The sequence below is a fragment of the Prunus persica genome, chromosome G1 (assembly GCF_000346465.2).
Source record: "Prunus persica cultivar Lovell chromosome G1, Prunus_persica_NCBIv2, whole genome shotgun sequence".
Lineage (NCBI taxonomy): Eukaryota > Viridiplantae > Streptophyta > Magnoliopsida > Rosales > Rosaceae > Prunus > Prunus persica.
The window spans coordinates 38,681,501-38,708,424 of NC_034009.1; the positions used below are offsets into that span (position 1 = coordinate 38,681,501).

General features: G+C 37.2%; 3 protein-coding genes across 4 annotated transcripts; 2 read left to right on the forward strand and 1 right to left on the reverse strand.

Annotated features, from left to right (window-relative positions):
* On the forward strand, positions 7,687-10,867 carry LOC18789912 (glucan endo-1,3-beta-glucosidase 5). Its single transcript, XM_007222284.2, has 2 exons — positions 7,687-8,887; positions 9,572-10,867. Exons 1-2 carry the CDS (start codon positions 8,544-8,546, stop codon positions 10,698-10,700), a joined length of 1,473 nt encoding a protein of 490 aa, XP_007222346.1. The 5' UTR covers positions 7,687-8,543; the 3' UTR covers positions 10,701-10,867.
* Positions 10,906-14,293, reverse strand: LOC18788848 (endonuclease V). Of its 2 annotated transcripts, none has more exons than XR_002271651.1 (9): positions 14,105-14,293; positions 13,753-14,017; positions 13,532-13,594; positions 13,198-13,237; positions 12,794-12,858; positions 12,578-12,694; positions 12,154-12,282; positions 11,722-11,932; positions 10,906-11,551 (listed from the first exon to the last, which is right to left on the reverse strand). XR_002271651.1 is itself a non-coding variant. In XM_020563714.1 (9 exons), exons 1-8 carry the CDS (start codon positions 14,182-14,184, stop codon positions 11,740-11,742), a joined length of 816 nt encoding a protein of 271 aa, XP_020419303.1. In that variant the 5' UTR covers positions 14,185-14,293; the 3' UTR covers positions 10,906-11,551; positions 11,722-11,739. The 2 variants fall into 2 exon arrangements, 1 of the variants encoding a protein (XP_020419303.1); XM_020563714.1 differs by having other exon boundaries at positions 11,722-11,796.
* LOC18791508 (DDB1- and CUL4-associated factor homolog 1) lies at positions 15,779-25,557 on the forward strand. Its single transcript, XM_007226264.2, has 14 exons — positions 15,779-16,561; positions 17,684-17,762; positions 17,908-18,024; positions 18,136-18,314; positions 18,407-19,175; positions 19,258-19,355; positions 19,512-19,935; positions 20,054-20,656; positions 20,816-20,998; positions 21,085-21,594; positions 22,344-22,454; positions 22,628-22,746; positions 22,849-24,475; positions 24,609-25,557. Exons 1-14 carry the CDS (start codon positions 16,293-16,295, stop codon positions 25,305-25,307), a joined length of 5,787 nt encoding a protein of 1,928 aa, XP_007226326.2. The 5' UTR covers positions 15,779-16,292; the 3' UTR covers positions 25,308-25,557.

Here is a 26,924-nt window from a genome sequence, read left to right on the forward strand (position 1 = left end):
TTGGCGCGTTGGTTATCTCAAGCAAGGAAAGTTGTGGTTGTACACACCGTGATGAATCTGGACCGTGTGTAGGCCCAGGTTCGTAGGCCTGTGGGACCCGGCTCATTAGTTTTGGAAATGTTTGATTGATGATGATTGATAAGCTGGGCAACGATCTTATTAGGAAACCGGTCACAATTGTTGACGATCGGACGGTTATAAATATCGTGAAGATGTGGACTTTAATTATTTGTTATTCTTGTGAATCTTTAAGGTGTCCAAATTGCAGACTACGTAGTGAAATGTTGAACAATCTTGACAAGATTCTTCTGCATTTGGATATACGTATGTGGGAATATTCATCATTATTTATTTGCTTTATGATCAATGATTCATAAGCAGATTCATTAATTTTATAAAGAATTCATTTATGTATATTTTAATATTTAAGAAATAACAATAGGATACCATTTTGTTATGGTACTAGATTGTTTGGTAAGGTATTACCTGTACAAGTATTTTATTATGATGATGTTATTTTCACTCACATGTTTATTTTTTATTTTAATACTAGTCTTTGCACGCGCTTTTGTACCTGCGAAAGCTTTTATTTTTTAAAATTTTAAATTTAATTTAGAATTAAAAAAGATAATGGGTAGTTGTGTTCCATAAAAATAGAATTTATTATCTTATTTTTCTTTTAATTTTAATTTTTTTAATATGAAAAAAGTGAATTTACCATATTATCCTCATTTAATTAATAATTTTAATTATTAATGTTTGGATTAACTAAGAGTATTTTCTGATATTTTGAATGTTTCACCATTCTCTGACTTTTGCTTTATATATACTAACCTCTCTGCACGCGTTTCCGCGCATGCGAGAGGTTTTTTTAAAAAAAAATTAAATTTATTTTAGAATTAAAAAAGATAATGGATTTGTGTTCCATAAAAATAGGATCCATTATCTGAATTTTCTTTTAATTTTAATTTTTTTTAATACGAAAAATTGTGAATTTACCATATTATCCTCATTTAATTAATAATTTCAATTCTTAATGTTTGCATTAACCAAAGGCATTTTCTGGTATTTTAAATGTTTCACCATTCTCTGCCTTTTGCTTTATATATATATAGATATAGATATAGATAGATATAACAAAAAACTTTTATTTTTTATTTTAATAAACGATAGTATAATTACAAAATACTTTTATAAGGAATTAAGATATTCACACTAATTTATAGCGGGGCAATGCACCTATAACAAGCCTGCACGAATCTTTAACGTTAATTGGTATATAACAAATAACAATTAGATCGAACAATAAATAAATAAATTTTGGTAAGATATTACTTAAATATTTATTAGGTGGTAGTTATTTTCCATCGACTTCCTTGAAAAACAAAAATTACAGATTATTATTATATCTTCTTTTTTTGGGCCAGCTTCGTGCTTAATTTACATAGATGATATTTATATATAATTGGATTTTTTGCCATTTCAGTGTTATATTATTGACACCAGTGTGCTTCTATCACAAACGGGTTTATTGGTTATGGTTAAAGGGTTTTTATCACAAACGGTTTTTAACTTCGTTAAAATTTCTCATTTTGGTCACCAAATTCTCAAGCCAATCAATGTGGTCTTTCATTTTTTTTGTCTACACAACAATTTGGTCAATATTATCGCATTGACAAAAAATTTGTAAAATTGTTCACGTGTAATCGCGTGACCAACTTTATAGATACATTATCATAAAAATATAGCTCATTTTAGTTATATAACTCACATTTTTGCTCAACAAGGCTCACATTTGGGGTCTATTAAGGAGAGTAAATAGTCTTATCGAGCAAAATTCGTGAGACTTACAATGTGTCATGTGTGGATAGGTTGCATTTTTACAAAAATATGCCTTATGTTGGTCATGTGACCAATTTCAATGAAGATGTTGATGAAATGCAAAGAAATGGACAATGGGCCAAAAGATTAATGACCACATTGATTGATTTGAAAAATTGAGGATTCAAATAAGGACTTTTGAAAATTTTAGGGACCATATCTGATAAAAACCTTGAAATAGTAAATTTTGAATAATTTTTTATGAGATTATAATGTCCACAATCATGCTATCTATTTTTTAGTTAAAAATTCGCCAAAAACACTAGAAAGCTATTTTAGGAGCTCTCTATAAAATTTCAACTCCACCATACTCCCTAATTAAAAAATTCATAAATATATTTTTATATTTTTCAATAAAGTGTTGACACAAAAGCAACAACAAAAAATAGTTGGCATTAAATAAATAATTTAAATACTATTCAAATAAAAGAGCATTAAATTATAGGAAGCCACTAGGAGTCCTTTCTATCTCCTTAGATTTAGGAGCTCCTAGAGGTCTTCCTATTTTAGGAGGTGGATAGGGAGCATGATTGAAGTTGTATTTTTTCAAATTCCTCCATAAAATTTGTCTAATTAGGTGTTTTAGGGAGTCTGTAGATGCTCCCATTTGGTTCATGGGAAAGTAGGCTTGGGGATAGGAAATCAATTGCTTTCCCATGTTTAGCAAGTCCAGGCATATGAAATGGTTGTCTTACATATGGGAAAGTAGCGGGAAAGTGAAGCCATCCTCCCCTCTTGGGTTTTGTTTTCCTCCTCATGGGAAAGTTTGAGAAAATTAGCCAATAATAAATGCACATTTTTCATGACCATTTCGTCTCCATTCATAATTTAGAATTACAATATAGCATTAAATGCAATTTTTTAAATTTGATTTTATATAGGTATAATTGAAAAATTAAACAAACTTTGTTTTACATTCCTACACAAACAAAACATGTGAAAGGAAATAAAGTGGTATTTCGTTGTTATTTTCTCAGGAGTATCAAACATAGGAAATGAATCTTCCATTTCCCACCCCTTCGAAAGACATGAAAAATGATTTTCCATCAAATCTTTTCTGCGAACCAAACGAGTAAGATTGAATTGTTGATTCGTGTTGTTTCATATTCTACTTGCGGTAAGACATTTGTATATAAACATGTTGTTTTAGATTATAGTTGGTTGATTATACTCATATATTAATGATAACAGTTGGTCAGATAATGTAGCAAGTGGTTCAGTATAGTCAAATAATCGTGATAGTGTTTTATAAGATTCTCTCTTATGGTATGGGAGGAATAGGTAATGTGTTATCGTCATCCTACATTTGACAGTCATAGTCAATCTAAATCCAGGAATTAGTTTCAATGTGATTATTTTTTTGTTTATTTGTCAATACGTTCACATTGCATTCTCATTTGGAATTTTAGACAGAGAGGGACATATGAGTGTAATGGACCAACTAGAATCCGAAACAACATGTAATTGCAAACCTTTGCAATCCACGACTAACTTGAAGTCCCTTATGCTACGGCGTCAAGAAGCTATTGAACCTTTGCTGCTAAAAAACATAAAATATGGGTCCAGCTCATCTTAAATTTGTGGTCACAAATAAATAATATTAGCATGTCTGTGGAAATTTGTCACAAGACTCATCCTAAAATTGGTCAAATGCACCACTGTTAAGGTCATGAAGTTATTTTACGCCTTCACAAAGATTACATGGTTCGAAATAAGTGCGAATCTCATTCATGAATTATGAATTATAAAGGATTTGGTGTGCATGTAAATTGTAGTACTTTAAAGACAATATATTTTAAATTTTGCGTTTTTGCACTTTTGATTTCAATTGGTTAAATGAGGTTTTTTTTTTTGAAAGTCACATTGGTTGAATGAGGTATTGGAGTAAATTAAGTAATATAAACAAGTAATTAATTCCTTTCATCAATCATTTTCACCTTATCTCGTCCATTTCTTTTGCTATGCTAAAAGAAAAGGCTTTTCTAATCTTGAAGAAAAAAAGTTAATGGCAGTTGTCCGGCAAATTTCTCACGAAGATCTTAGGTTGCAATATGAGAGTTTAATTTTCCTGTGACCAAACTCTCTGTGCCCGTCTTGTGACCTTCTTATTCTTTTGACATGTGTCTTCACTTAACGAAAATTTAACTATGTTAAGTCTCTAATTTATATCAAAGTAATAATTAATATAATTATATTAAAAGTTTGTTTTTTAAGAACTAGCTGAGTTTTCAGATTTTTTTTTATAAGGAAATTGAGTTTTCATATGAGAGCGCAGGAAAGATGAAGGGACAAGGAAAACAATTTTCCAGTGTAAGGTGGTTAAAAGGCTAACGGGGTTTTGTACGTCAAAGCATGGCGGCTTTATTGCTGGCCCTCGACAACTCGAGTAGAAGCTCGGCCGGTCCGCAAATTGCAGTTTCGGCAAAGATTTCTATGGCGAGTTGGACAACTTTCAGGTGTTGGATAACGGTGGTTTCATCTGGGTTCCATAGATCAGAGCCCATAGGTGTCACCAATTGATGTGCTGTTGTTGGAAATTAACTAGGCAAACGGGCGTCACCTCAGTGGTATCAACAATCTGATTTGATCAATGAAAAAAACACAACAAAGAAAATCTTGTGAATTTAAGATGGGCTCATTGATGTTGATGACGGGACAAAAATACACATGCAAATTTACTACTTTATTGTTGTGGAAAATTTTTGCTTGATAATTTGTCGCTCATAGTGAATATTTGGGCACATACCAAAGAGATGAAGTTAATAGTGTTAACTTTATGTTAAATGAACGAACACATGTCAAAAGAATAAGAAAGTCACAAAGTGGCACAGAGAGTTTGATCACAGGAAAATTGAACTCGCAATATGACAAGTGTTGTTGTGACACTCCACATCATATTTGCACTGATGTCCTTTGAATCACAACTTCAATATAAAAGGAATGTCAAGGAAACTACGATATTGCCAAGTTATAAAAAACAAATACCTCAATATGATTTATGAATAGTACAAGTCCATTGAGCAAACCAATTTACGCCATATATATATCACAAATATGTTGAAGTTAAATTCTTAACTGCTTGCAACTGAGAAGTACAAGAATTTTATTTTTAATTTTTGGGGCCAGACTATGTAAATTGCACCTAAAAATTAAGGAGGATTCACTACTATACCAAATATAGGAGCTCAAATTATTATTATTATTTTTTAAACTTATATAAAATGGACTTTAAAAATACACCCAAAGCCTATTTACAACATAACAAAAAGACTTTTACCTTCTTTTAAATTACAAAGTTGCCATTAATTTTTTTAAACAAACGAAACTCCAAAACCTCATAAAAAAAATCCAAAACACTCAATAAGACATCAAAGTAATTTAATAATCAAAATTAAATTCAATAGGGCCAACTGTCATTTTTTTGGTTTGTTTGTAGAAATTAAATGGTGTCGGGTTTATTTATATTATTAGTGCTAAGAATGGATATATGACTAAATATCTCAAAAAGTAACACCTTCGTTCAGTTTTGGTTATTTTTAGTTGAGGTCTCCAACATTCCGACTGGTTAATTGATAAGAGAGATAAATTGTATGACATAAAACTATTAAGCATATGTTTGGGTTTATTTTTGCATAGATAGATTTAATTCAATTTTTATGTGCAATTAGTTTTAGTATAACACAGATATATGAACAAAGAAGAAACCATATAAATTGACAAATATAATATACCAAACAATCCATTGAGAATGTGTTTGATTTTTTGTTGGTATGTTTGATTAAAATATTTTCTACATATTATTTATAGATTATCTTTTATTATGTCGTATCACAATTGAACCCCAAGAGAACAAAGAATTTGTGGCTTTTGTTTTGTTAAGCATTTATTTATTTACAGAGATGCCCGGCCAGGACCATAAGCGATAATGAAAGTAGGAATGTTGTCACTAGAACGAACCACACAAATAGGGGTGATCTATCCATAGTCATTCTAGGTCCACGCATGTTTGAGATAATTGTTATAAAATTGATAGAACCTAAAATGGATCATTTGAGGGTAAGACTCATTATTTCCTCGTGACTAGGCGTATATTTTCATGTTTATTAATGAAATTCACCGGTGCTGTCGAGTTTAGTCTGTAAGTTTTGCCTAGCCAACTTTCAGATCTTGAATTCGCCACTAAACTAGACAATTGTTGTGTGGAAATGATACTCTTATGCACCAAGAATAGGGGTGGTGGCGTCAAGCATTAGCAACCAACAAGAATTCTATAGTGAGAACCTTATAAATAATTCTTATGTAAGGCTCTATATCTTAACCGTTGAATCAAATTAGTTAGTCTAATCCAATATTTAAGAAATAAGACATTACCTATAAGCCATATATAAGTACCTCAGTATATCAACTAAGGATCAACAAAACCAAAAGTCCATCTAGAGGCCCATGCACATAACAAGAAGAATCAGGTAAATTGCAAGAAACAGGCCGAAAGAATCGAAAATTACCTGCATTTGAATGTAAGCGTTTTTCTATTTGGAAATGTTGGATTGAGCCAAACTTTTTGTAAAAAAATTGATACGGTGGGTTGGGCCTAATCTAATAAAATAAATTGAAATAATACATTTAAAAAAAAAAACATAACAGAGAAGTTACATAACATAATTTTTTTTTTCTTTGCCAAATTCCTAACTTAATCGGCACATATAGTACCCTTTTTTTTTTCGTTTTCTGTAGTGACATGGGTGGGAGGTGGCGAAAACACCCAGCTTACTAGAACGCATTTGGATTGCGGAAAAGAATTTATGAGAAATTAATTCTTATGTCTTTTTATTTTTTTTATTATGGGAAATGATCCATTTCCCTTATTTAGTAAATCTAAGAAAATAAACAAAAAATATCATTTTATTTATTCTCTCATATTTGGCTCTTCCATAATTTTCATTTGGAATTTTTATTTTTATTTTTGCATTTTAAGTTTAATGTTTTATTTTCTGTAAAAATAAAGAAAGTGCCAGCCAAATTAGGTTGGGACGTTACGTATACCGACCGACTACGAACGTGGGAATGAATGCGGGATGCGGTAAATGCAAAATGCAATACTTCAACACTGAAAAAAACAGCACAATGCATCCCATAATTGGCAAAGCCAATTTTTTAAGTGTGGTGCCATAATCTATTGTTGGTCAAAACGCATGGTCTTATGGTGCATACAAGGATACAACTAGAAATGATAATAAACCTAATTTTTTTTTAATACAAGCAATATTAATCTAAATTGTTGGGATGGATATTTAAATTTGGCATAAAGTAGGGGAGCACATTCCCTCTAGCTTGGCTAAGCGATAATAAACATATAATTAGACCACAAAGTTGTTCACTTCTTTAAAAGGCAAACCACGTAGTCACTCATGGTTTTTAGTAAAATAATCAATAGATAAATAGAAAACCTTGGTCTGGGGTTTACTTGCATGATGTAGGACTTTTTATTTTAAAAGAGATCCCTTTGATTTTTTTTTGACTCATTTGTGCGTGATGGATGCCAGTGATAAAATTCACTTAAGCTAGGCTGCCATCTATGCACAGAAATGCTCTCAAATAGCAGCATGATTTTGTACAATTCAAAGTGAAAATGGCGTATAGGTTAAAAGAAAATAAAGTTAAAGAAAAAGTTAGGACCATCTAGCATTGTCTACAATACAATTTCTTAAACGGAAAGCTAGATATACTGGCAGGCTGGCAGCCACTGTACTGAACTCACAGGAACAAACAGACATAGCGATATCAGCCACTAGTAACCAAAGGTAAACTTACCTCGACTGAACCTTTTCTTTACACAATCAGTCATGAAAGTGAGAAGTCTAAATTATCCCCACCGATATATGACCCTTCCTTTTTTTTATGGTGCAAAGATTCAAGAAACTTCTTTAATTATTCTTCTCGATCACCACTTTTATTCATAATTCATTTTTATAATAGCCCAATCAATGAAGTTCAATGTTCATCCCACACCCAAACAAAAAGAAACATTCTTATTCGTCTTCTTTTTCCTCTTTCTTTGTTTGTAAGAAAGCAAGCCCTGTCGTGTTGTAACTTGCAATAACTTGCAATATCTTGCATTTTATTTATACATCACTCATTGAAATCATAATTTTTTTTTGAGGATTTTGTAGCAAATGTTGGGTACTTTATGCGAAAACCAGTTTGATCATTCTCTTCCTTCCTATCAATCATTGTTTCTGCTTTGTGTAAATAACTTGTATTCCCAAATATTAGTTGTTTAGCATTGAATCCTCTTCTGGGTCTGTGCCTTTGTGCTTTGCTTTCTTCTTCTGTATTCTTATAGTTCAATTTCGGTGCAGTCTTTGATTTTGTTCTTTCTGCTCCCCAAGTCTCTGTTTTGCTTAGTTTATATTTGATTCTGTTTTCCAGATCCCTTGTTTAAACAAAAAAAATTGTTTATTGGCTAGTAAAGAAGAATAGTTTCTTCCAAGTTTAGAACTTGGGTCGATATTTTCAAGCTTCAGCAGCTGAAAGTATCCAACTTTAGCATCAAACCCATCTGTTAAAGCCACTTCTTTGCTTCAAAACCAGTTTTCAACTCGTACCCTCCTTCTTTTAAGCTCCAAGAGCAAGTCTCTGCAAGTGTTCTGCTGAAGGGTTTTATGGGGTTGTTGAAAGCTGTGGGCTTTAGAGGCCTTACTGTTGCCTTGTTCTTCAATCTGCTTGTGGGTTTAGCGGTTGGCATTGGAGTGAACTGGGGAACTCAGTTAACACACCCTCTCCCACCAGCAACAGTGGTGAAGATGTTGAAGGACAACGGGATTCAAAAGGTTAAGCTTTTCGATGCCGATTCTTCGATATTGAATGCTCTGAGCAAGTCTGGGATTCAGGTAATGGTCGGAATTCCCAATGAAATGCTCTATGCTTTGGCTAATAGTGTGCAAGCAGCTGAGAATTGGGTTTCCAAGAATGTCTCCTCACATGTCTCCAATGGTGTAGATATTAGGTAAATAGCCCATCTTTCTCTCGTCCTTATCTATGCTATGTGCATATTTACAGATTTAAGTTTATTTTCCAAACATGTGAATGATTAAAACAAGTGGTTAATGAATCTATGTATTGATATTTGTTTTGGAGAGAGAGAGAGAGAGAGAGAGAGAGAGAGAGAGAGAGAGAGAGAGAGAGGGTGTTATTTTGAAGCTATTCACTTCTTGGTGTACTCTGGCCAATATATGCCCAAACTGCTTCTAGGAAATTCAAATTCTTCAGCTGCTATTTAATTCACTCTTCTTGATCAAAAGATGATCTGGAAAAGCGACAACCTTGTTCATTTCGTCTAGCTAGAGTCCTCTTTGATTTGTCCTTGGCATTGAGTGTGAATTTTTTTCTACCGTTTCTGATAATGTGGTTCAGTTCATTTGCATCTCCATGTGAAAGTAGATCTGTATCACATGTTAGCAAACAAGCTTGTATTGAAACTTCAGCAAAGTTCCCAACTTCTTTCAGAAGTCTTTCAGAAGAGTATTCTGAAATGCTTGACAATCAAAAGTAGGACTTCTCTTAACTAGAAGGTGTTTTTCTGCTTCATTGTTAGTTGTTACTGTTTTTGTCATACTAGTTTTCCAGTTCTGATCAGATGCGCAATCTATGTCTAATTTATATCTTACCTATTTCATACATTCTCTGCAAGGTATGCTGCAGTGGGAAATGAACCATTGTTGTCAACGTACAATGGAACCTTTCTTCCAACAATATTTCCTGCCCTTCAGAATGTCCAGTCAGCTCTCATAAAAGCTGGTGTGAGCAATCAGGTTAAGGTCACTATTCCCCTCAACGCCGATGTCTATGACAGCAGTGGCTCGGATATGCCTTCTAATGGCGACTTCCGACCAGACACCAAGGATCTCATGGTGGAAATCGTCAAGTTCTTGAGTGACAACGGCGCTGCATTCACAGTCAATATCTATCCCTTCATAAGCCTCTACAATGATGCCAACTTCCCTGCTGACTATGCCTTTTTCAATGGATACTCAAGTTCCATTAATGACAACGGAAAAATCTACAACAACGTATTTGATGCAAACCATGACACCCTTGTATGGGCCTTACAGAAAAATGGATTTGGAAACTTGTCCATAATAGTAGGAGAGATCGGTTGGCCTACAGATGGGGACAGAAATGCAAACTTACAGTATGCTCAAAGGTTCAACCAGGGGTTTATGTCCCATATCAAGAACAATGCAGGCACCCCAATGAGACCTGGCCCTGTAGATGCCTACTTATTTAGCCTTGTTGATGAAGATGCCAAGAGCATTCAGCCAGGTAATTTTGAACGCCATTGGGGGCTATTTTTCCTTGATGGAACACCTAAATATCAGCTCAGTCTAGGCACGACAAGCTCGAATGGATTAGTAGCAGCAAGCAGTGTACAATATCTGGACAAGAAATGGTGTGTTATGTCACCATCGGCGAGTCTTGACGATCCACAAGTGGCACTAAGTGTGAGCTATGCTTGTGCAAATGCTGACTGCACCAGTCTTGGATATGGAACTTCATGTGGAAATTTGGATATTCGTGGAAACATTTCCTATGCATTTAACAGTTACTATCAGATAAATAATCAACTGGACACTGCCTGTAAGTTTCCAAACCTTTCGGTCGTCACCACGAGCGATCCATCATCTGGAGACTGCAAGTTTAGGATTATGATCCGATCATCTTCTTCATCTGCTTTGAATGCCGGAGCTGGTTCTGTTGAAAAGCCTAGTTGTTTAATTCTGTTTGTGTTAGTGTCCGTGTTCGTCTTTACAATTCTGTGATTTTTTAGGTTTTTTTTGTACATTATTAGTCTCAAATAATGTATTCACTACTCAAGGTTTTCAAGCATTGTTTGGGCTGTGTGAGCTTGATCTTTATATGGGAAGTAAATATTTACAGAGACAGCAAGTTTGGACTTGGACAATTTATGTACTCCAATTTCTTTATTCATAGCCTGCCTCAAAATCAGAAGGAAAATATCAATAATTGCTGACAAGCTCACATTTCTCATTAGGTTTTAGAACAGTTTACCTGATGAAGTTTCTATTTCATATATATACAAAAAAATTGTGGCGTAATCACTGAAGCCAACAAACAAGAATAAAAAAAAGGCGCAAGTAAAAAATCTACCTATAAATTGATGAAACTAGCCTCGTCTCATTGGTGAATAATTCATAAAACCCCAAACGAAAGAAACAAATTACACCATCTGGTAAACTGCTAACACCAATCAAATCGAGTTTAGATAATTTGTTGACGAGGATTTCACATGGACCTCCATAATGTCACCCTCCATTTGGATTCATGTGGAATTTGGATGCTCGTGGAAACACTTCCTATGCATGTACGGTGTACCACGGTAGCCCATCAGATAGATATTCAACTGGAGAGTGGCTTTAAGTCCCAAACCTTTGTTAGTAAGAATAAAGAGCCATCAGCTGGAGACTGAAGTTAAGGATCGTGATCTGAACATTTTCTTCGAGAGTGGATGGCAGACCCGGGTCTCTTGAAAAGCCTGGTGGTGTAATCAGGGCCGGCCTTGAGTTTTTGGGGGCCGAGGAGAAGCATTAAAATGGGACCTGATGCGCATTCTAACACTCTATATATTGGTGTGGCAAAAATACTGCAGGCCCTGAAATCTCACAAATTTTGCCTTGTTAACTAACAACTGCAGTTTTCCCAATAAAACGAAGTAACACCAAAGTTGGAAATACCCTCATATGTAGCTTTGTTAATTCTGCCCTCGCATGTATATTATGTATATATGATAAATAAATAAAAGGGTCGAAAAGGTGAACCTACCAGATTCTTGAAATTGAATCATTTGGACATTCTCATTTGATGCTTCCGAACATAGTCTCTGGATCTTATGTCAGCCTGCCTCCATATCAGAAGGAAAAATTGGAGCTTTAAGATAATCTCCCCTTACCACGGAAAATGCCAACATCGCTAAATGGCCAACAAAAGATTGTAGCAAACAGACAGATAACACAGCAGGCCCTCCCTAGAATGCCTGTAACTTCACTATATAGAAAATATTCATTTCACATCTAATAACTAACCGAAGAACTTATTAGAGATTAGAGACACAGGGCATCTAAGCATCGAGAGAAGGCCATTATATCCCTACTTAGTTTATACGCTCAAGTTCAATTAACAGTCCAAAATATTAGTGGGGAGTGGCCATAATGAATATGAAGCCACTCAGAGCACTCGAACAGTTCAAGTTTTCACCTGCCGAATAGGCTCCGGGACACGAAATTTGCAAGTCATTTTTACAATCCTGATGGCAGTATCAAGTGCTATACGGTGACCAACTGAGATAAATATAGGCTTCAATGAGCCACCAGTAGATCTCACTGCCTGGAAAACAGAAACATAATGGAGACATGGAATCAATTGAAACAGATAACACAAGACAAAGTGCAAAAGAACTTCCAGCAAAGGGCACAATTACATGTTTATTACCCACTTTTTAATCAGAGTATATATCCATATTGTTTGGATAAACTAAAAAGTGCTGCAAAATGATCTTTAACTTCCTTATATTATTGCATGCCAGCCTCTGAAGATTCCCATCACAGTTTAAATACCACACCACATTGTTAAAAGATTTAAACAGTTTTGAGAGGAGAAATGAAGCTCATAAGATGTGTACCACTCCCCATATACGCCCAGAGCATCCTTTCAAAGTAACAAAATCTTGAGCGTAGTCTTCCTTGGCTTTAAGAAGTTGCATCACACCAGATAGTGTTAGGCCATCCACATGGTGAAGCTGAATTGAATATATATCAAGAGAAATTTCTAAAAGTCAGGCAAGCAGGGACAGCCCAAATCATCAAAGTTGATGGATGTAGTTACTGTCCGTATTTACATTTTTTCCAATCCCAACAGTAGGTAGATTTGCCAGAATGCCAAGGTGACAAGCCAAGCCAAAACCTACAAAAGAAACTCTACATTTTAAAAATATTCTCCAGTTGAGTAAGGAAGCTAAATGCTTTTAATCACAACTCAAGCTAAGGACAGAACGTATCATCTACGTTATGAAAATGGAACTAACAGGTTCCAAAATGATCTCTTGAGAGTGTAGAAGCTTTCCAATTGTGAAGTGAGCAAAAGATTCACTAGACCTAAGAGTGTAACCTACCCATATTTTCAGCAACTCCAGACTTTCAGTCCCATCATAGACCTCAAATTACATTAGCAAATTAACAGGAAAAGGCTTCATTTACAAAGGGCAAGCATCTATTCTATGGGGATTTCTGTCAAAGGACTTGCCTCGAGGATGAAGTGTTCCATTTCCATCTACCATTAGCAGCTGTTATCATTAAAGATAATTATTGTTATTTACTCGAACTCTAAAATAAAGCAGAGTAAAATTACAAAACACACAGAACAGTTTGCAAGTCACCAACTTGCCAGATTTGGCATAAGGTTAATATTCTCTAATATATCTAAGGTAAGTTGAGAAAAGTTTATACGTAAATATGAAAAACCAAAATCAAATATTAAAGCTTTCAAGAACATAAAATTATTCATGTAGAGAGATGAAGCGCAGTGAAAGGGAACCGAAAACAAATGTAGTAGGAACCAATACAAGTATTAGGATCACCTGAGGATATAAAGGATTAGCATTGGTTTTCATTTTCTCCAAAAGCTCAAGAAGCACTGGGGCCTACATCAACATAGAACAATCAAATACATCAAACAGTCAAATCACTGGCATATCAAATTCAAATCCTTGCCTCTTTCTTATTACTTTTCTCAGCTTCTGTGATCAAAATATTGTTGAAACATGAACATCAAGATAAACCAAAGAAAAAAGAAATGGACCTCTCTGAAAGCAAGGAAGCCAGGAAGATAAGGGACATGGAGGGTGACAATAGAGAAGTCTTCATAGACAACTTGGAGAGTTTGGAGGTCCAAAACTACAAGAATCCCACATGCCATTGATGGGTCTTCCTTTGAATAGCTTATATCAACTCCACCCACATACTTCAACACCTCCTCCTCTTTCTCCATTGACCTTCCTGTAACAGCTAATCTCCATGTGAAATCATCTTCTGCAATCAACTTTTTCTTCAGAAAATCCTGGGTCCTGAAATTTTCACCGCGATCTTGTCAAAATTGAATTGAAATGAGAATGTGTGTGTAGAAGTTGTGATGAGCTTATCGTTCTGCTTACTCTATCCAAGTTTTATGGTCTACTGAAGAAGAAGAAGGTGATGTCTCTATCGAGCCTTGTTCATGGGATTGCTCTTCCATGTGAGTATTACGGATTTGCAGTGCACACAACCTTGCTGTGGCGTTTATGGCTCTCTGGAGCTCCACCGATCACGGGCAAGATGGAACCTTTGGACTGAGATGTGGCCTTCATTATCCAAAAGGTTTCATGATATACTAAAATTTAGCCCACTTTGTTTTTTGGGGACAAATTTGAGCCCACTTAGAGATCACAAGTTTTAGTTTTTGGGCCTGGACCCTTTCTTCTATTATATTCTAGGCGTAACTGTCAAAATAGAACAAGTTTTTACGTCATCCGTCAATTTAATTCAATATGATCAATTTGACCAATTTAGTTCATGTGTTTTGTATCAATTAATTAATCTATGTGTTCACTCTGTCAAAATTCCATTGAAACTAATTTAAAAAACCTGCAATTTGATTAGGGTATTGATATTTCCACTTCCTTTTGTCCACTTATTCTCTCTCTTAATGGTAACTAGCCCTTTGAGCATGTGCCAATTGATTTTCTTTTTTCTTTTATTTTTAGAATTAAGAAAAGATAATATGGGTAGTTATCTATATATATAAAGCAAAAGGCAGAGAATGATGAAACATTCAAAATACCAGAAAATGCCCTTGGTTAATGCAACATTAAGAATTGAAATTATTAATTAAATGAGGATAATATGGTAAATTTACAATTTTTCGTATTAAAAAAATTAAAATTAAAAAAAAATTTCAGATAATGGGTCCTATTTTTATGGAACACAAATATCCATTATCTTTTTTAATTCTAAAATAAATTTAAAATTTTTTTTAAAAAAACCTCTCGCATGCGTGGAAGCGCGTGCAGAAAAGCTAGTTAATTATTAAGAAATAAAAATTCAAATTCAAATTGAGAGGAAAGACACAATTAATCTATATATATAAAGCAAAAGGCAGAGAATGGTGAAACATTCAAAATACCATAAAATACCCTTGGTTAATGCAAACATTAATAATTAAAATTATTAATTAAATGAGGATAATATGGTAAATTCACAATTTTTCATATTAAAAAAATTAAAATTAAAAGAAAATTCAGATAATGGATCCTATTTTTATGGAACACAACTATCCATTATCTTTTTTAATTCTAAAATAAATTTAAATTTTTTAAAAAAAAGCCTCTCGCAGGCGCAGAAGCGCGTGCAGAGAGGCTAGTGTTCTATAAAAGCAGAACTTATTATATGATTTTGTTTTTAATTTTAATTTTTTTAAATAAAAGGTGAAATTACCATATTATCCTTATTTAATTAATAATTTTAATTCTTCATGTTTGAATTAACTAAAAGCATTTGTTGATATTTTGAATGTTTCACCATTCTCTATCTTCTGTTTTATATATATATATAATAGACAGTCCCGATCTCTTGGACTATAGGAGTCCAAGAGATTTGTGGTCACTCACCGTTGGATGTAAATTCAACGGTTCACTCACTCTTGCACTTTTTTAAAGAAACTTTTTTGAACCGTTGGATGTTACATTCAACGGTGGGTGTAGTCCAAGAAATCGAGACTGATATAATAGATTACAAAAGTATTAAAAAATAAAAGAGAGTGTATATGGACAAAAAAAAAAGTGAGAAATTGATAATATTCAAATTTGTAAAGTGTTGTGGAAAATTTTTGGTCAGTTAAAACATGTCGTAAGTGATGTGGTAAATTTTGTTTTCTGCTAAAAATAATAGTAAAAGAAAAAAAATGCTCCTATAAAAATAAAGCAATCACAAAAGGGGTCAGATAACGCCCGGTTCAAGTGAACGCCGGTAGGGTAGGGTTCCAAATTACCGGGTCGGGTTGTTCCGGAACTTTCCGATTCGACCTTTCTTTTTCGCACTCTTTTCTCCTCCACTATAAAATCGAACGCACACTGCGCAAGAACAACTTTTGTTCCTCTTTCAATTTTTTTTTGTTTCCTCTCCATCTCTTTCGCTCTGCAAACTCCAAAAACCTATAAAATTATAAATAACACAAACCCTGAAAATCCAATTCAAAAACATTAACGTACATAAAACACACAAACACAGAAATATTCAATTTCAATTGTTAATCCATTCGCGACTCTCTCTCTATACCAATTCATCTGTCTCTGTATTCGATAGCATATGGAGGCGGCCATGGATGAGCAGCAAACCTTAGGGCAAGGGCAAGCCCAGCCACCAGCGCCACCTCCACCGCCTCCGCCAGCGCCCGAATCCCAATCTCAAGGAGGCGAGGACGAAGACGACGATGAAGAAGAGGAGGTTAAGAATGAAGACGACGAATTGGTTGCCAAGGCCCAGAAGCTTATGGACAAGATCACTTCCGCGCCGGATAACCCTAATCCTACTGTTCTTCACGCACTTGCCTCCCTTCTTGAAACTCAAGAGTCTCGGTTCGAACCGTTTCTTCTTTTGAACTTTTGCTTTTGAAGCTTTTTTATGTAAATTGATGCGAATTTATTCAAGAATTGAGTCTGAGATGCCACTCAGTGCGAGTTATTGTTGTAATGCTGTGCTTTGTGTTTTCATCATTTGCATTTTCTTCTTTTTTGTCTTTTCCTTTCAATATTGAGTTATTTTAAATAAAAAAAAATTGTGACTCGATTAATGACGATAAACTTACAAATTAAGAGGTTTTAGATTAATGATTTCAAAGGTATTGTGTGTGAATTTTATGGCTTTGTTGGCAATTGTATAATTATATATTTGCTTATTGTGTTGAAATCGGTGATAATGTGAATTTTTGGAATGCTCTTGGTGACTGTCATTTACACAGTCGACGTTTCATTTCCTTGTAAGCAATACTTCTTCCTCTTTACTTAGTAATGCATGGCTTTCTGGTGGTATGATATTCTGGTAGGATTGGGTATCGATACTTGATGTGTAATCTTGATAGGTCATGTAGGGCAGAAGATCACAGAAAATGTAAATTTAGTTTGAAGACTTTGTTTGGACTTTGAGTTGCTGTAGTCAAAGGTAGGGTTTAAGGACGACATGGAATGTCATTGTAGTTATATCATGAGGTTAGGATTTTTCAATGGCCAAGGCGATGGATGTGTTCAAGCAACTGTCTTAGGATGCCGAGTCGATGATTTTAAAATTTTTCTGGTGTACGGGAATTATTGTTCTTAGCATAGGAAAGACAGTTAGCAGTCAGTTCACTAGATGTATTAACTGTTGACTTTGGAAGTAACTTCGGGGTGTGCTTGAGTGGTTAGATATGGATTTTGTCTGAATGGCGGCTACTTCTAATAGCTAGGTAATAATACTTCAGAATCTGAAGTTCTAATATCTTTTTTGGTGGGCATTATGATTGTTCTTGTTTATTTAGAATGCTTTGTCTGGTTATATATGTACTGTAAGTTGACTTTTCACTGTTTGTTTCGTTGCACAAGTCTGTGATCTTATATTTATACATTATATGTGGCTGATTATTTATTTACATTGTTAAACTTTGTTCTGGTAAATAAACTCTGAACCTTACCTAAAGAAGAAAAAACCATCTTTTAATGCAGATACATGGAAGAGAATGGTCATTCATCCAGCAATGCTCGTGCTTCACATAACATCGGACGGCTAGGGAACTTAGTCCGGGTAACTGGTTTTGGCGTGTGGTTACCTTTTGTAATTTTTATGTATTTATTTTTGGGATGGTTGCTAAAATGTATTCATATACGTGGATTATATCTTGTTTGCAGGGACCAAGCTTTTGTTCTAATTTTTTTTCTCTTTTTGCCAGGAACATGATGATTTCTTTGAATTAATATCTTCAAAGTATCTGTCGGAAACAAGATACTCTGTTGCCGTCCAGGCAGCTGCTGGAAGGCTGCTTTTAAGCTGTTCACTAACCTGGATTGTAAGATTGTTGTTTTTCTGATACCATTGAGTTTCATTTATTTTATTTGTTCCGTAATGAAGATGATTATTATGGCTTATTATCAATCTGACAAGCGTGAATGTGATACAGTATCCTCATGTTTTTGAAGAAGCTGTTTTGGAGAAAATAAAAGATTGGGTGATGGATGAGACTTCCAGCTCATCTGTTGAATACCAGAATTGGAAGCATGATTTGGGGGGCAAGGAGGTCTCAGATTTTGAAATGCTGAAGACCTATGCTACAGGACTTCTTGCTGTATGTTTGGCTGGGTATGCTCCTTCTTTGTATCTTTATTTTCCCTTCCTCATTTTATTCTTATTGACTAGTTTGGTTCACATATCTTAATTTTTATTGAAAATAGTGGTGGTCAAGTAGTGGAAGATGTGTTGACGTCTGGATTGTCTGCCAAACTTATGCGTTATCTTCGTGTGCGTGTTTTGGGGGAGTCAAGTATTACTCAAAAGGATTCTAATCATTTAACAGAGAGCAAAAATACCTTGAATACTGTTTGTGTAAGAGGTAGAGATGAAGGTCGGGGTAGGGTTCGGCAGGTTCTGGAAACAACTCATTTTGATGATCCAAGGATAACAGATGAGAGATGTTTAGATGACCAGAATGTTGATGGGGGAGAACCACCTGATGGATTGGCTGAGGGGGTTGAGATCTATGATGCAGATGGAAAGATGAAATTTGGAGATTTTGATGAAAATGTGAGAGACGACTCCTCAAGGCGCAGACCCAACCGTGGATGGACAAGATCTAGAGGGAAGGGAAGGGCAAATGAAGGTGCTGTAGAGAATGAACAGCTCTTGACCTCTCCAGGATCTGGTAGTAGGTTGGGGCAGGGACGGAGCTTTAGAGACAGGGCTGCATTGAAAAATTCCGATGTGAAAAAAATACCAGATTCTAGGAAGTGTTTGGACAGGAATACAGATGTTCTCTATCTGGAAAGGGAGGATAACGATGACTGCTTCCAGGACTGCAGAGTTGGATGTAAAGATATCTCTGACTTAGTAAAGAAAGCAGTTAGATCTGCAGAAGCTGAAGCCAGAGCAGCTAATGCACCTGCAGAAGCCATCAAAGCTGCTGGTGATGCTGCTGCTGAAGTTGTCAAAACTGCAGCTTTGGAGGTACAAAAGCTGTTATTCTCACTCTCTGTAATGGTTTTTGTTTAGTTTTCACTTCTCAGTTGTTTGCCGCTTAATTATGCAGGAATTCAAAATGACAAATAATGAAGAAGCTGCAGTTTTGGCTGCTTCAAGAGCAGCATCTACTGTCATTGATGCTGCCAATTCAGTTGAAGTTTCAAGGTAGGTATTTCATTTTTTTAAATGCAAAGAAGAGGTATATAGTACAGATACTTGATGAATCACATGCTGTGTTATCAACTTTTTTTTATGGCTGTACTGCCTTAGAATAATACTTCTTTACTGCGGGTTATAATTCTTCCTATGGATTGGTGGCAGGAGCTCGAGTAGCATCAATGCTGAATCAATGACATCAAGCAGCACAGAACCAGAAATCCATGAAGATGCTGAAGAATACTTCATTCTTGATGCCGAGTCCCTTGCACAGTTGAGAGAAAAATACTGTATTCAGTGTCTTGAGACTCTTGGAGAATATGTCGAAGTTCTTGGACCTGTACTGCATGAAAAGGGGGTAGACGTATGTCTTGCATTATTGCAACGAAATTCTAGACATAAAGAGGCATCAAAGGTTGCAATGCTCTTGCCTGATATAATGAAGCTCATTTGTGCTTTGGCTGCTCATCGGAAATTTGCTGCCTTGTTTGTGGATAGGGGTGGCATGCAGAAACTGCTTACTGTCCCTAGGGTTGCTCAAACCTTCTTTGGCCTTTCTTCTTGCTTATTTACTATTGGTTCTCTCCAGGTAATCACACGTGGTGTGAAGTTGAGCTGTTAGAGACTAATTTCCCATTTACTTGTATCATGATAATAATATCCATCTAGTCTTCATCTTTTGTGATGACCAATTAATCTTTTTTCAGGGAATTATGGAGCGTGTTTGTGCTCTTCCTTCAGATGTGGTCAACCAGGTGGTTAAGTTAGCTCTTCAACTTCTTGATTGCTCACAGGATCAAGCCAGGAAAAATGCAGCCTTATTTTTTGCTGCTGCATTTGTTTTCCGGGCAGTTCTTGATGCTTTTGATACTCAGGAAGGCTTACATAAATTACTGGGCCTTTTAAATGATGCTGCATCGGTCAGATCTGGAGTAAATTCTGGGGCATTAGGACTCACTGGTTCAGGATCACTTCGAAATGAAAGGTCACCTGCAGAGGTACTGACTTCATCGGAGAAACAGATAGCTTACCACACTTGTGTTGCTTTGCGGCAATACTTCAGAGCCCATCTTCTGTTGCTCGTGGATTCTATTCGTCCAATTAAAAACAATCGAAGTGCGGCTCGGAATCTTCCAAGTGTAAGGGCTGCTTACAAGCCACTTGACATCAGCAATGAAGCTTTGGATGCAGTATTTCTGCAGTTACAGAAGGACCGGAAGTTGGGTCCTGCATTTGTGAGAACTCGTTGGCCTGCAGTCGATGAGTTCTTGCGTTTTAATGGACATATTACTATGTTGGAGTTATGCCAGGTATAATATATTACATTAAAGTTCTTTCTCTCTGTGTGTGAAATTATTCAGGCCAATGTTATACTGTATTCCTATACCCTTGCCACATGAACTTTCAATATGCTCACTCACTTTTCACTTTCTGCCTTCTCTGGATATGCTGAATTTTGATTTCCGCAGGCTCCGCCAGTTGAGCGTTATTTACATGATTTACTTCAATATGCATTGGGTGTTCTGCATATTGTTACGTTGGTCCCTAGCAGCCGCAAGATGATCGTGAATTCTACATTAAGCAATAATCGTGTTGGTATAGCAGTCATTTTGGATGCAGCAAGTGTTGGTGGTAGTTATGTGGACCCTGAGGTAAAGACTTTGTTTATAACTGGATGTCCATCTTGCTTTGCCTTTATCATTGGATTTATTCTAATTATCTATTTGTGTTTTTCCAGATCATTCAGCCTGCACTAAATGTGTTGGTCAATCTTGTCTGTCCTCCACCTTCAATCAGTAATAAACCGCCTTTGCATGCTCAAGGTCAGCAGTCTGTTTCTGCCCAAACCTCAAATGGTCCTGCTACAGAGACTAGAGATAGAAACACAGAACGTAATATCTCAGATGTAGTAGATCGAGGTAGTGCAGCAGCACCTGGTACACAGTCCAACAGTAGCAATTCACAAGCACCTGCTGCCACAGCAACATCAGGATTGGTGGGGGATCGCCGAATATCTTTAGGACCTGCTGCAGGTGGTGCCGGCCTGGCTGCACAATTAGAGCAAGGCTATCGCCAAGCAAGGGAGGCTGTTCGCGCCAACAACGGTATAAAGGTTCTCCTGCATCTCCTCCAACCACGCATATATTCACCTCCTGCGGCACTTGACTGTCTCCGTGCACTTGCTTGTCGAGTCCTCCTTGGTTTAGCCAGAGATGATACTATTGCCCATATATTGACAAAGCTCCAGGTACATGACAGCTTTACAGAATCAAAATTTTATTTTATATTTTCTTCCCTTGGGATGTGGTTGACCCCTATCTTTTCTGCTTCGGCTCATTCGGTTTAAATGATGTTGCAAAACATCAGACTTTTTTTAAAAAGAAATAAAGTACAGGGAAATTAGGGCATGGTCAGTTATTTTACACCAGGGATTCCTGTTTTTAATAAGTCGCCTCTGTTAGTGGGCCTTAAGGAAATGTACTTCCACATCCAAAATGGGGGGCAAGAGAATGTGAGACTAAAAATTTCCTTTAGGAGATGAGTACAGTTTCATCCAGAACTTTAAATATTCTGGAGAAAGAAATACTTTCAAAGTAAACGTTTTAAGGCATTCTGGAATTCAGTATTCCTACAGAAGCTACATTCAAATCTCTTTGTTAACAGACGAGAGGGTTTAGCATCAGTTGCAGAGAAGACTGAGAAGTGTTACGCTGTCTTCTTTTATTATATGCTGCTCCGCTAGTTCAAGTTGAAGGTTTAGTTGGCCCTTTGCCTCAGACATAACTTTGTCGCTGGCTAATTTTTCTACATTCAACTTTTGATTTTGTTTCAAACATAGTTTACTGCCTTTTATTGTTATTCTTCACTGTTTCCATCAAGTTCTAAGTCATTAAATTCTTAATCATGGTTTTTTTTTTTGTGTCATTGTCTAAAGATAGGACCTTATGTTATATTAGTCAATCTTTTCCTGCTACTGAGTGCAACATGATGTTCTAGGTTGGAAAGAAACTTTCAGAACTAATTCGAGATTCAGGGAGCCAGACAAATGCAACTGAGCAAGGCAGGTGGCAAGCTGAACTTTCACAGGCAGCAATTGAGCTCATTGCGGTAAGCATTTGTTTACAATTAGAAGTTTCTTAGAAATAATGTTTATTTAACAGAATCAGTTTTATTAATGAGATAGGGTTATTCCATAGCCTTTTGCCCGCACCCTTTTCCCTTTCCCTCAACCTGCTTTGTACTTCATGGTCAAAACTCATGCGATATTATTTTTGTTGTAGATTGTGACAAATTCTGGACGAGCTAGTACATTGGCAGCCACTGATGCTGCTATGCCAACTTTGAGGCGCATAGAAAGGGCAGCTATAGCTGCTGCCACTCCTATTACTTACCATTCCAGGTATTGAGTGATTCCGCGTATAGTGCCAGTATTTGTTGAAATTTGTTGCTTTTGATTCTTCTGTTGACTTTTTTCCCTCTTTATGTGTACTTGAAATGTCAGGGAACTATTGCTCTTGATACACGAACACCTTCAGGCATCTGGTTTGGCCGCAACAGCTGCTTCACTGCTAAAAGAGGCTCAGTTGATGCCTTTGCCCTCCTTGGCTGCCCCCTCATCTCTTGTTCATCAGGCCACACAGGAAGCTCCCTCTGTACAACTTCAGTGGCCCTCTGGTCGCACACCTAGTGGATTTCTGACAAACAAATCAAAGATTACTGCAAGGGATGAGGAACCAAGTGTGAAATTTGATTCTGCTTTCTCGTATTCAAAGAAAAAACCTTTAGTTTTCTCTCCTAATTTTGCTCTACAGTCGAGGAATCAATCTCAGTCCCATGATTCTCACTGGGCATCAGCCAGGAAAGTCTTTGGTGCTTCAAAACAGTTTTCTGCAACTGCAAATGCATCAGAAACTCCATCAGCATCCCTGCCAAAACCTACTTTTGATACAGAGTCCCCATGCAAGACACCCATCGTCTTGCCAATGAAACGGAAATTATCTGAGTTAAAGGATCCTGGGTGTTTGCTATCATCAGGGAAACGTATTCACACTGGTGACCAAGGGCTTCGATCTCCAGTTGGTCCTACACCCACTACCATGCGGAAGACCAGCCTACTAACTGATGCTGGTGGATTCTCTACACCAACTGCTAACTTAAGAGATCAATATGGTCGATCAACACCAGCTTGTTTTCCATTAGAGTATCCTGATGATAACCAGTATGGTAATTCTAGCATGGGCCTGACAACACCATCCTCCCAATTTGGGCTGCAGAGTGACCCTCAGCCAAGCAATGCAGAGCGATTAACTCTAGACTCTGTGGTTGTTCAGTATTTGAAGCACCAGCACCGGCAATGTCCCGCCCCTATAACCACTCTTCCACCACTCTCTCTTTTACACCCACATGTTTGCCCTGAACCAAGACGAAGCCTTGATGCCCCATCGAATGTTACAGCCCGGCTTGGTACTCGCGAGTTCAAAAGCATGTATGGTGGGGTCCACGGAAATCGCAGGGATCGTCAGTTTGTTTACAGTAGATTCCGACCATGGCGAACTTGTCGGGATGATTCTGGTGCCCCTTTGACATGCATCTCTTTTCTTAGTGATTCCGCTCATATTGCAGTAGGCGGCCATGGTGGTGAGCTCAAAATTTTTGACTCCAATAGCAGCAATGTACTGGAGAGTTGCGCAAGCCACCAGTCTCCTATAACGCTTGTTCAGTCACATCTTTCCGGTGAGACCCAGCTGGTGCTTTCTTCAAGCTCCCAGGATGTGAGGTTGTGGGAAGCATCTTCAGTCTCTTCTGGGCCCATGCATTCCTATGAAGGGTGTAAAGCTGCAAGATTTAGCAATTTTGGGGATATTTTTGCAGCTCTTCCATCAGAGCTGGCCCGGCGAGAGATTCTCCTGTATGACATCCAAACTAGCCAGTTGGAATCGAAACTGTCAGATACATCTGCTAGCTCTACAGGTCGGGGACATTCTTATTCTCATATACACTTCAACCCTTCAGACACAATGCTGCTTTGGAATGGGGTCCTATGGGACAGACGGGTTCCTATCCCTGTTCATCGTTTTGATCAGTTTACAGATTATGGGGGCGGTGGCTTCCATCCTGCTGGGAATGAGGTATGTAGAAAGAAACCTTGCGTCTACCACAGTAGGCTAATTCTTATTTCCAAAGCAGTCATCTGCATTCTGCCTCGAAAGCTTTGTATTCTCCTCCTTTTTTGGTCATTTCTAATCCTTGTCTTTTCAATAGGTGATTATAAACTCTGAGGTCTGGGATCTCCGGAAATTCAGACTCCTTCGGAGTGTACCTTCATTAGACCAAACAACAATAACTTTCAATGCACGCGGCGATGTAATTTATGCAATCCTCCGGCGAAATCTGGAGGATGTAATGTCAGCGGTTCACACCCGACGTGTAAAGCATCCCCTCTTTGCTGCATTCCGCACGGTGGATGCAGTTAACTACTCTGACATTGCCACTATTCCAGTTGATCGTTGTGTCCTTGACTTTGCAACAGAGCCAACTGATTCCTTTGTTGGGTTGATCACAATGGATGACCAAGATGATATGTTAGCTTCTGCTAGGGTTTATGAAATTGGTCGCCGGAGGCCGACTGATGATGATTCTGATCCTGATGATGCTGAGAGTGAAGAAGATGAAGATGACGAGGATGAGGATGATGACGATGATGTGGACCCTATACTGGGCCCAGATCTTGATGGGGATTCTGACAGTGATGTTGATGATATGAGCAATGATGAGGATGACAGCGTGAGTGACCTCGACGATGATGACGAGGATGCAGATTTTATTATGGATGACTTTGAGGGAGGAGGTGGAATACTGGAGATTGTGACAGATGGCGAGGAGGACGACGACGACGATAGTCAATTTATGGAATCCTTTAGCAGTGGTGATGAGGATTATGTGGGCGGTTTTGGATATTAACTGTAACATAATTTTCTTAAACCCGATTAGATTGGTGTTAGTAGTTGACCAGATAGTGTAATTAATTGTTTTCTTTTTGGTTTTTCCTTGATGCATTATTTACCAATGAGAAGAAGGCTAGTTTCATTCATTAGTTTACACGTAGATTTTTCATCCGCGCCTTCCTTCGTATGTTTTTTCGCTTGCTGGGTTCAGTGATTACACCATAATTAATTGTTCTGAAACTTATGGGAAAGCAATAATTCAATTCTTTTGGTGTTGTAAATATATATAGTGGAGCCCACTTCTATTAGAAGATGCTTGCCTATAAATTAGGCATTCCCCCTTACTTGTAATACACACACAGATTAAAATGGAAGAGCACAAACATTCAATAGAGATCAGTTCCTATATATCCCAATTCCCTCTCTCCAATTCCTCTTGATTCATAACACGTTATCAACACGAATATCTCTAAAATACCTGGGAAATTCGATCAAAACAGACCACCTTGCAAAAACTCAAGCACAGGCTTGATGGCGGAGCCCGTTGCTTCCAACTTCAGTTTCTGACAACTCCAAACATTTCAAATGCTGAAGGCCTGTCAAGTTGACCAGCCCTTCATCACCAATCCTACATGAATCCAGGTTCAAGCTCTCCAAATTTGTCAAACCTTTCAAGTGTACCAGACAAGCATCGGTGATGGCCCATCAAAGCCGTCACTGAGATCTCCAAGTTCGCTTCGAACTTGTTGCAGCTTCAGAACGAAGCTCTGGAAGACGATGATGATGATGATGATGATGATGACTGTTCTCAACTCCAGACTCATCGTCCTCCCCCACTTCCCCACCATCCTCAGCCGTCCAACGCGCTCTGCAACTTATCCAATCCGACGACCAGGATTCCAAGCTCCAAGGCGCGCAGGAAATCCGCCACCTCACCAAGACCTCGAACAGGTGTCGGCGCCAGCTTTCGGCCTCGGTGGGCCCGCTCGTGTCCATGCTCCGAGTCAGCGACTCGACCGAGTCTCACGAGTCCGCCCTCCTCGCTCTCCTCAATCTCGCCGTCAAGGATGAGACAGATTTTTGCAAGGCCAGAAATGACAAAGGTGTACCCAAACGCTGCCAATGCCAAAATTGCCCTTACCTACGAGCCTGAGAGGCTCAAGCTTTCTGGTTCCGACCAGGAGGATGCGACGGTGCTGACCATGTGGAAGAAGTCTTTGCTGCTCAACTGCAATGGCTTCACCGTGTTCAACAACAAGGACTGGGACTTGGCGACGGAAAAGAGGAGGCTCAGTTTTCAGACCCTGATGATAACGATGGTAGATCTGATGAGAGAATCCACCTCTTGCTTCTCAGTGCTCAACAAAAGAAATTATCAACAACAATGATGAAAGCAAAAGCAGATCAAACAGCAAATCCACCGAAAGAAAAGAAAAAAAAAAAAACAATAATAACAAAAAAAATTTTATGCTTTCTATCACTTTATTATTCCTCTACAGTATTTAATAAACCAATTGGTGCAGGTGTGCAGATTACAGGTGGTAAGCGACAAGCATGATGCCTTCCACAAACGATAACAATATTATCTGCTATACTATTTGATCGTGGTGTTGATGAGAACCCACCAATAATC

What these genes read in the sequence shown, in the direction of transcription:
- LOC18791508 (XM_007226264.2), top strand. Translation starts at nt 16,293, where the DNA reads ATGGAGGCGGCCATGGATGAGCAGCAAACCTTAGGGCAAGGGCAAGCC. An exon ending in GTAGTTATGTGGACCCTGAG is followed by an intron (nt 20,999 to 21,084) that starts GTAAAGACTTTG and finishes GTGTTTTTCCAG; the next exon opens with ATCATTCAGCCTGCACTAAA. An exon ending in TCCATCCTGCTGGGAATGAG is followed by an intron (nt 24,476 to 24,608) that starts GTATGTAGAAAG and finishes TCTTTTCAATAG; the next exon opens with GTGATTATAAACTCTGAGGT.
- LOC18789912 (XM_007222284.2), top strand. Translation starts at nt 8,544, where the DNA reads ATGGGGTTGTTGAAAGCTGTGGGCTTTAGAGGCCTTACTGTTGCCTTG. An exon ending in TCCAATGGTGTAGATATTAG is followed by an intron (nt 8,888 to 9,571) that starts GTAAATAGCCCA and finishes ATTCTCTGCAAG; the next exon opens with GTATGCTGCAGTGGGAAATG.
- LOC18788848 (XM_020563714.1), bottom strand. Translation starts at nt 14,184, where the DNA reads ATGGAAGAGCAATCCCATGAACAAGGCTCGATAGAGACATCACCTTCT. An exon ending in GACCATAAAACTTGGATAGA is followed by an intron (nt 14,018 to 14,104) that starts GTAAGCAGAACG and finishes TGAAAATTTCAG; the next exon opens with GACCCAGGATTTTCTGAAGA. An exon ending in TGGAACACTTCATCCTCGAG is followed by an intron (nt 12,859 to 13,197) that starts GCAAGTCCTTTG and finishes TTTCTTTTGTAG; the next exon opens with GTTTTGGCTTGGCTTGTCAC.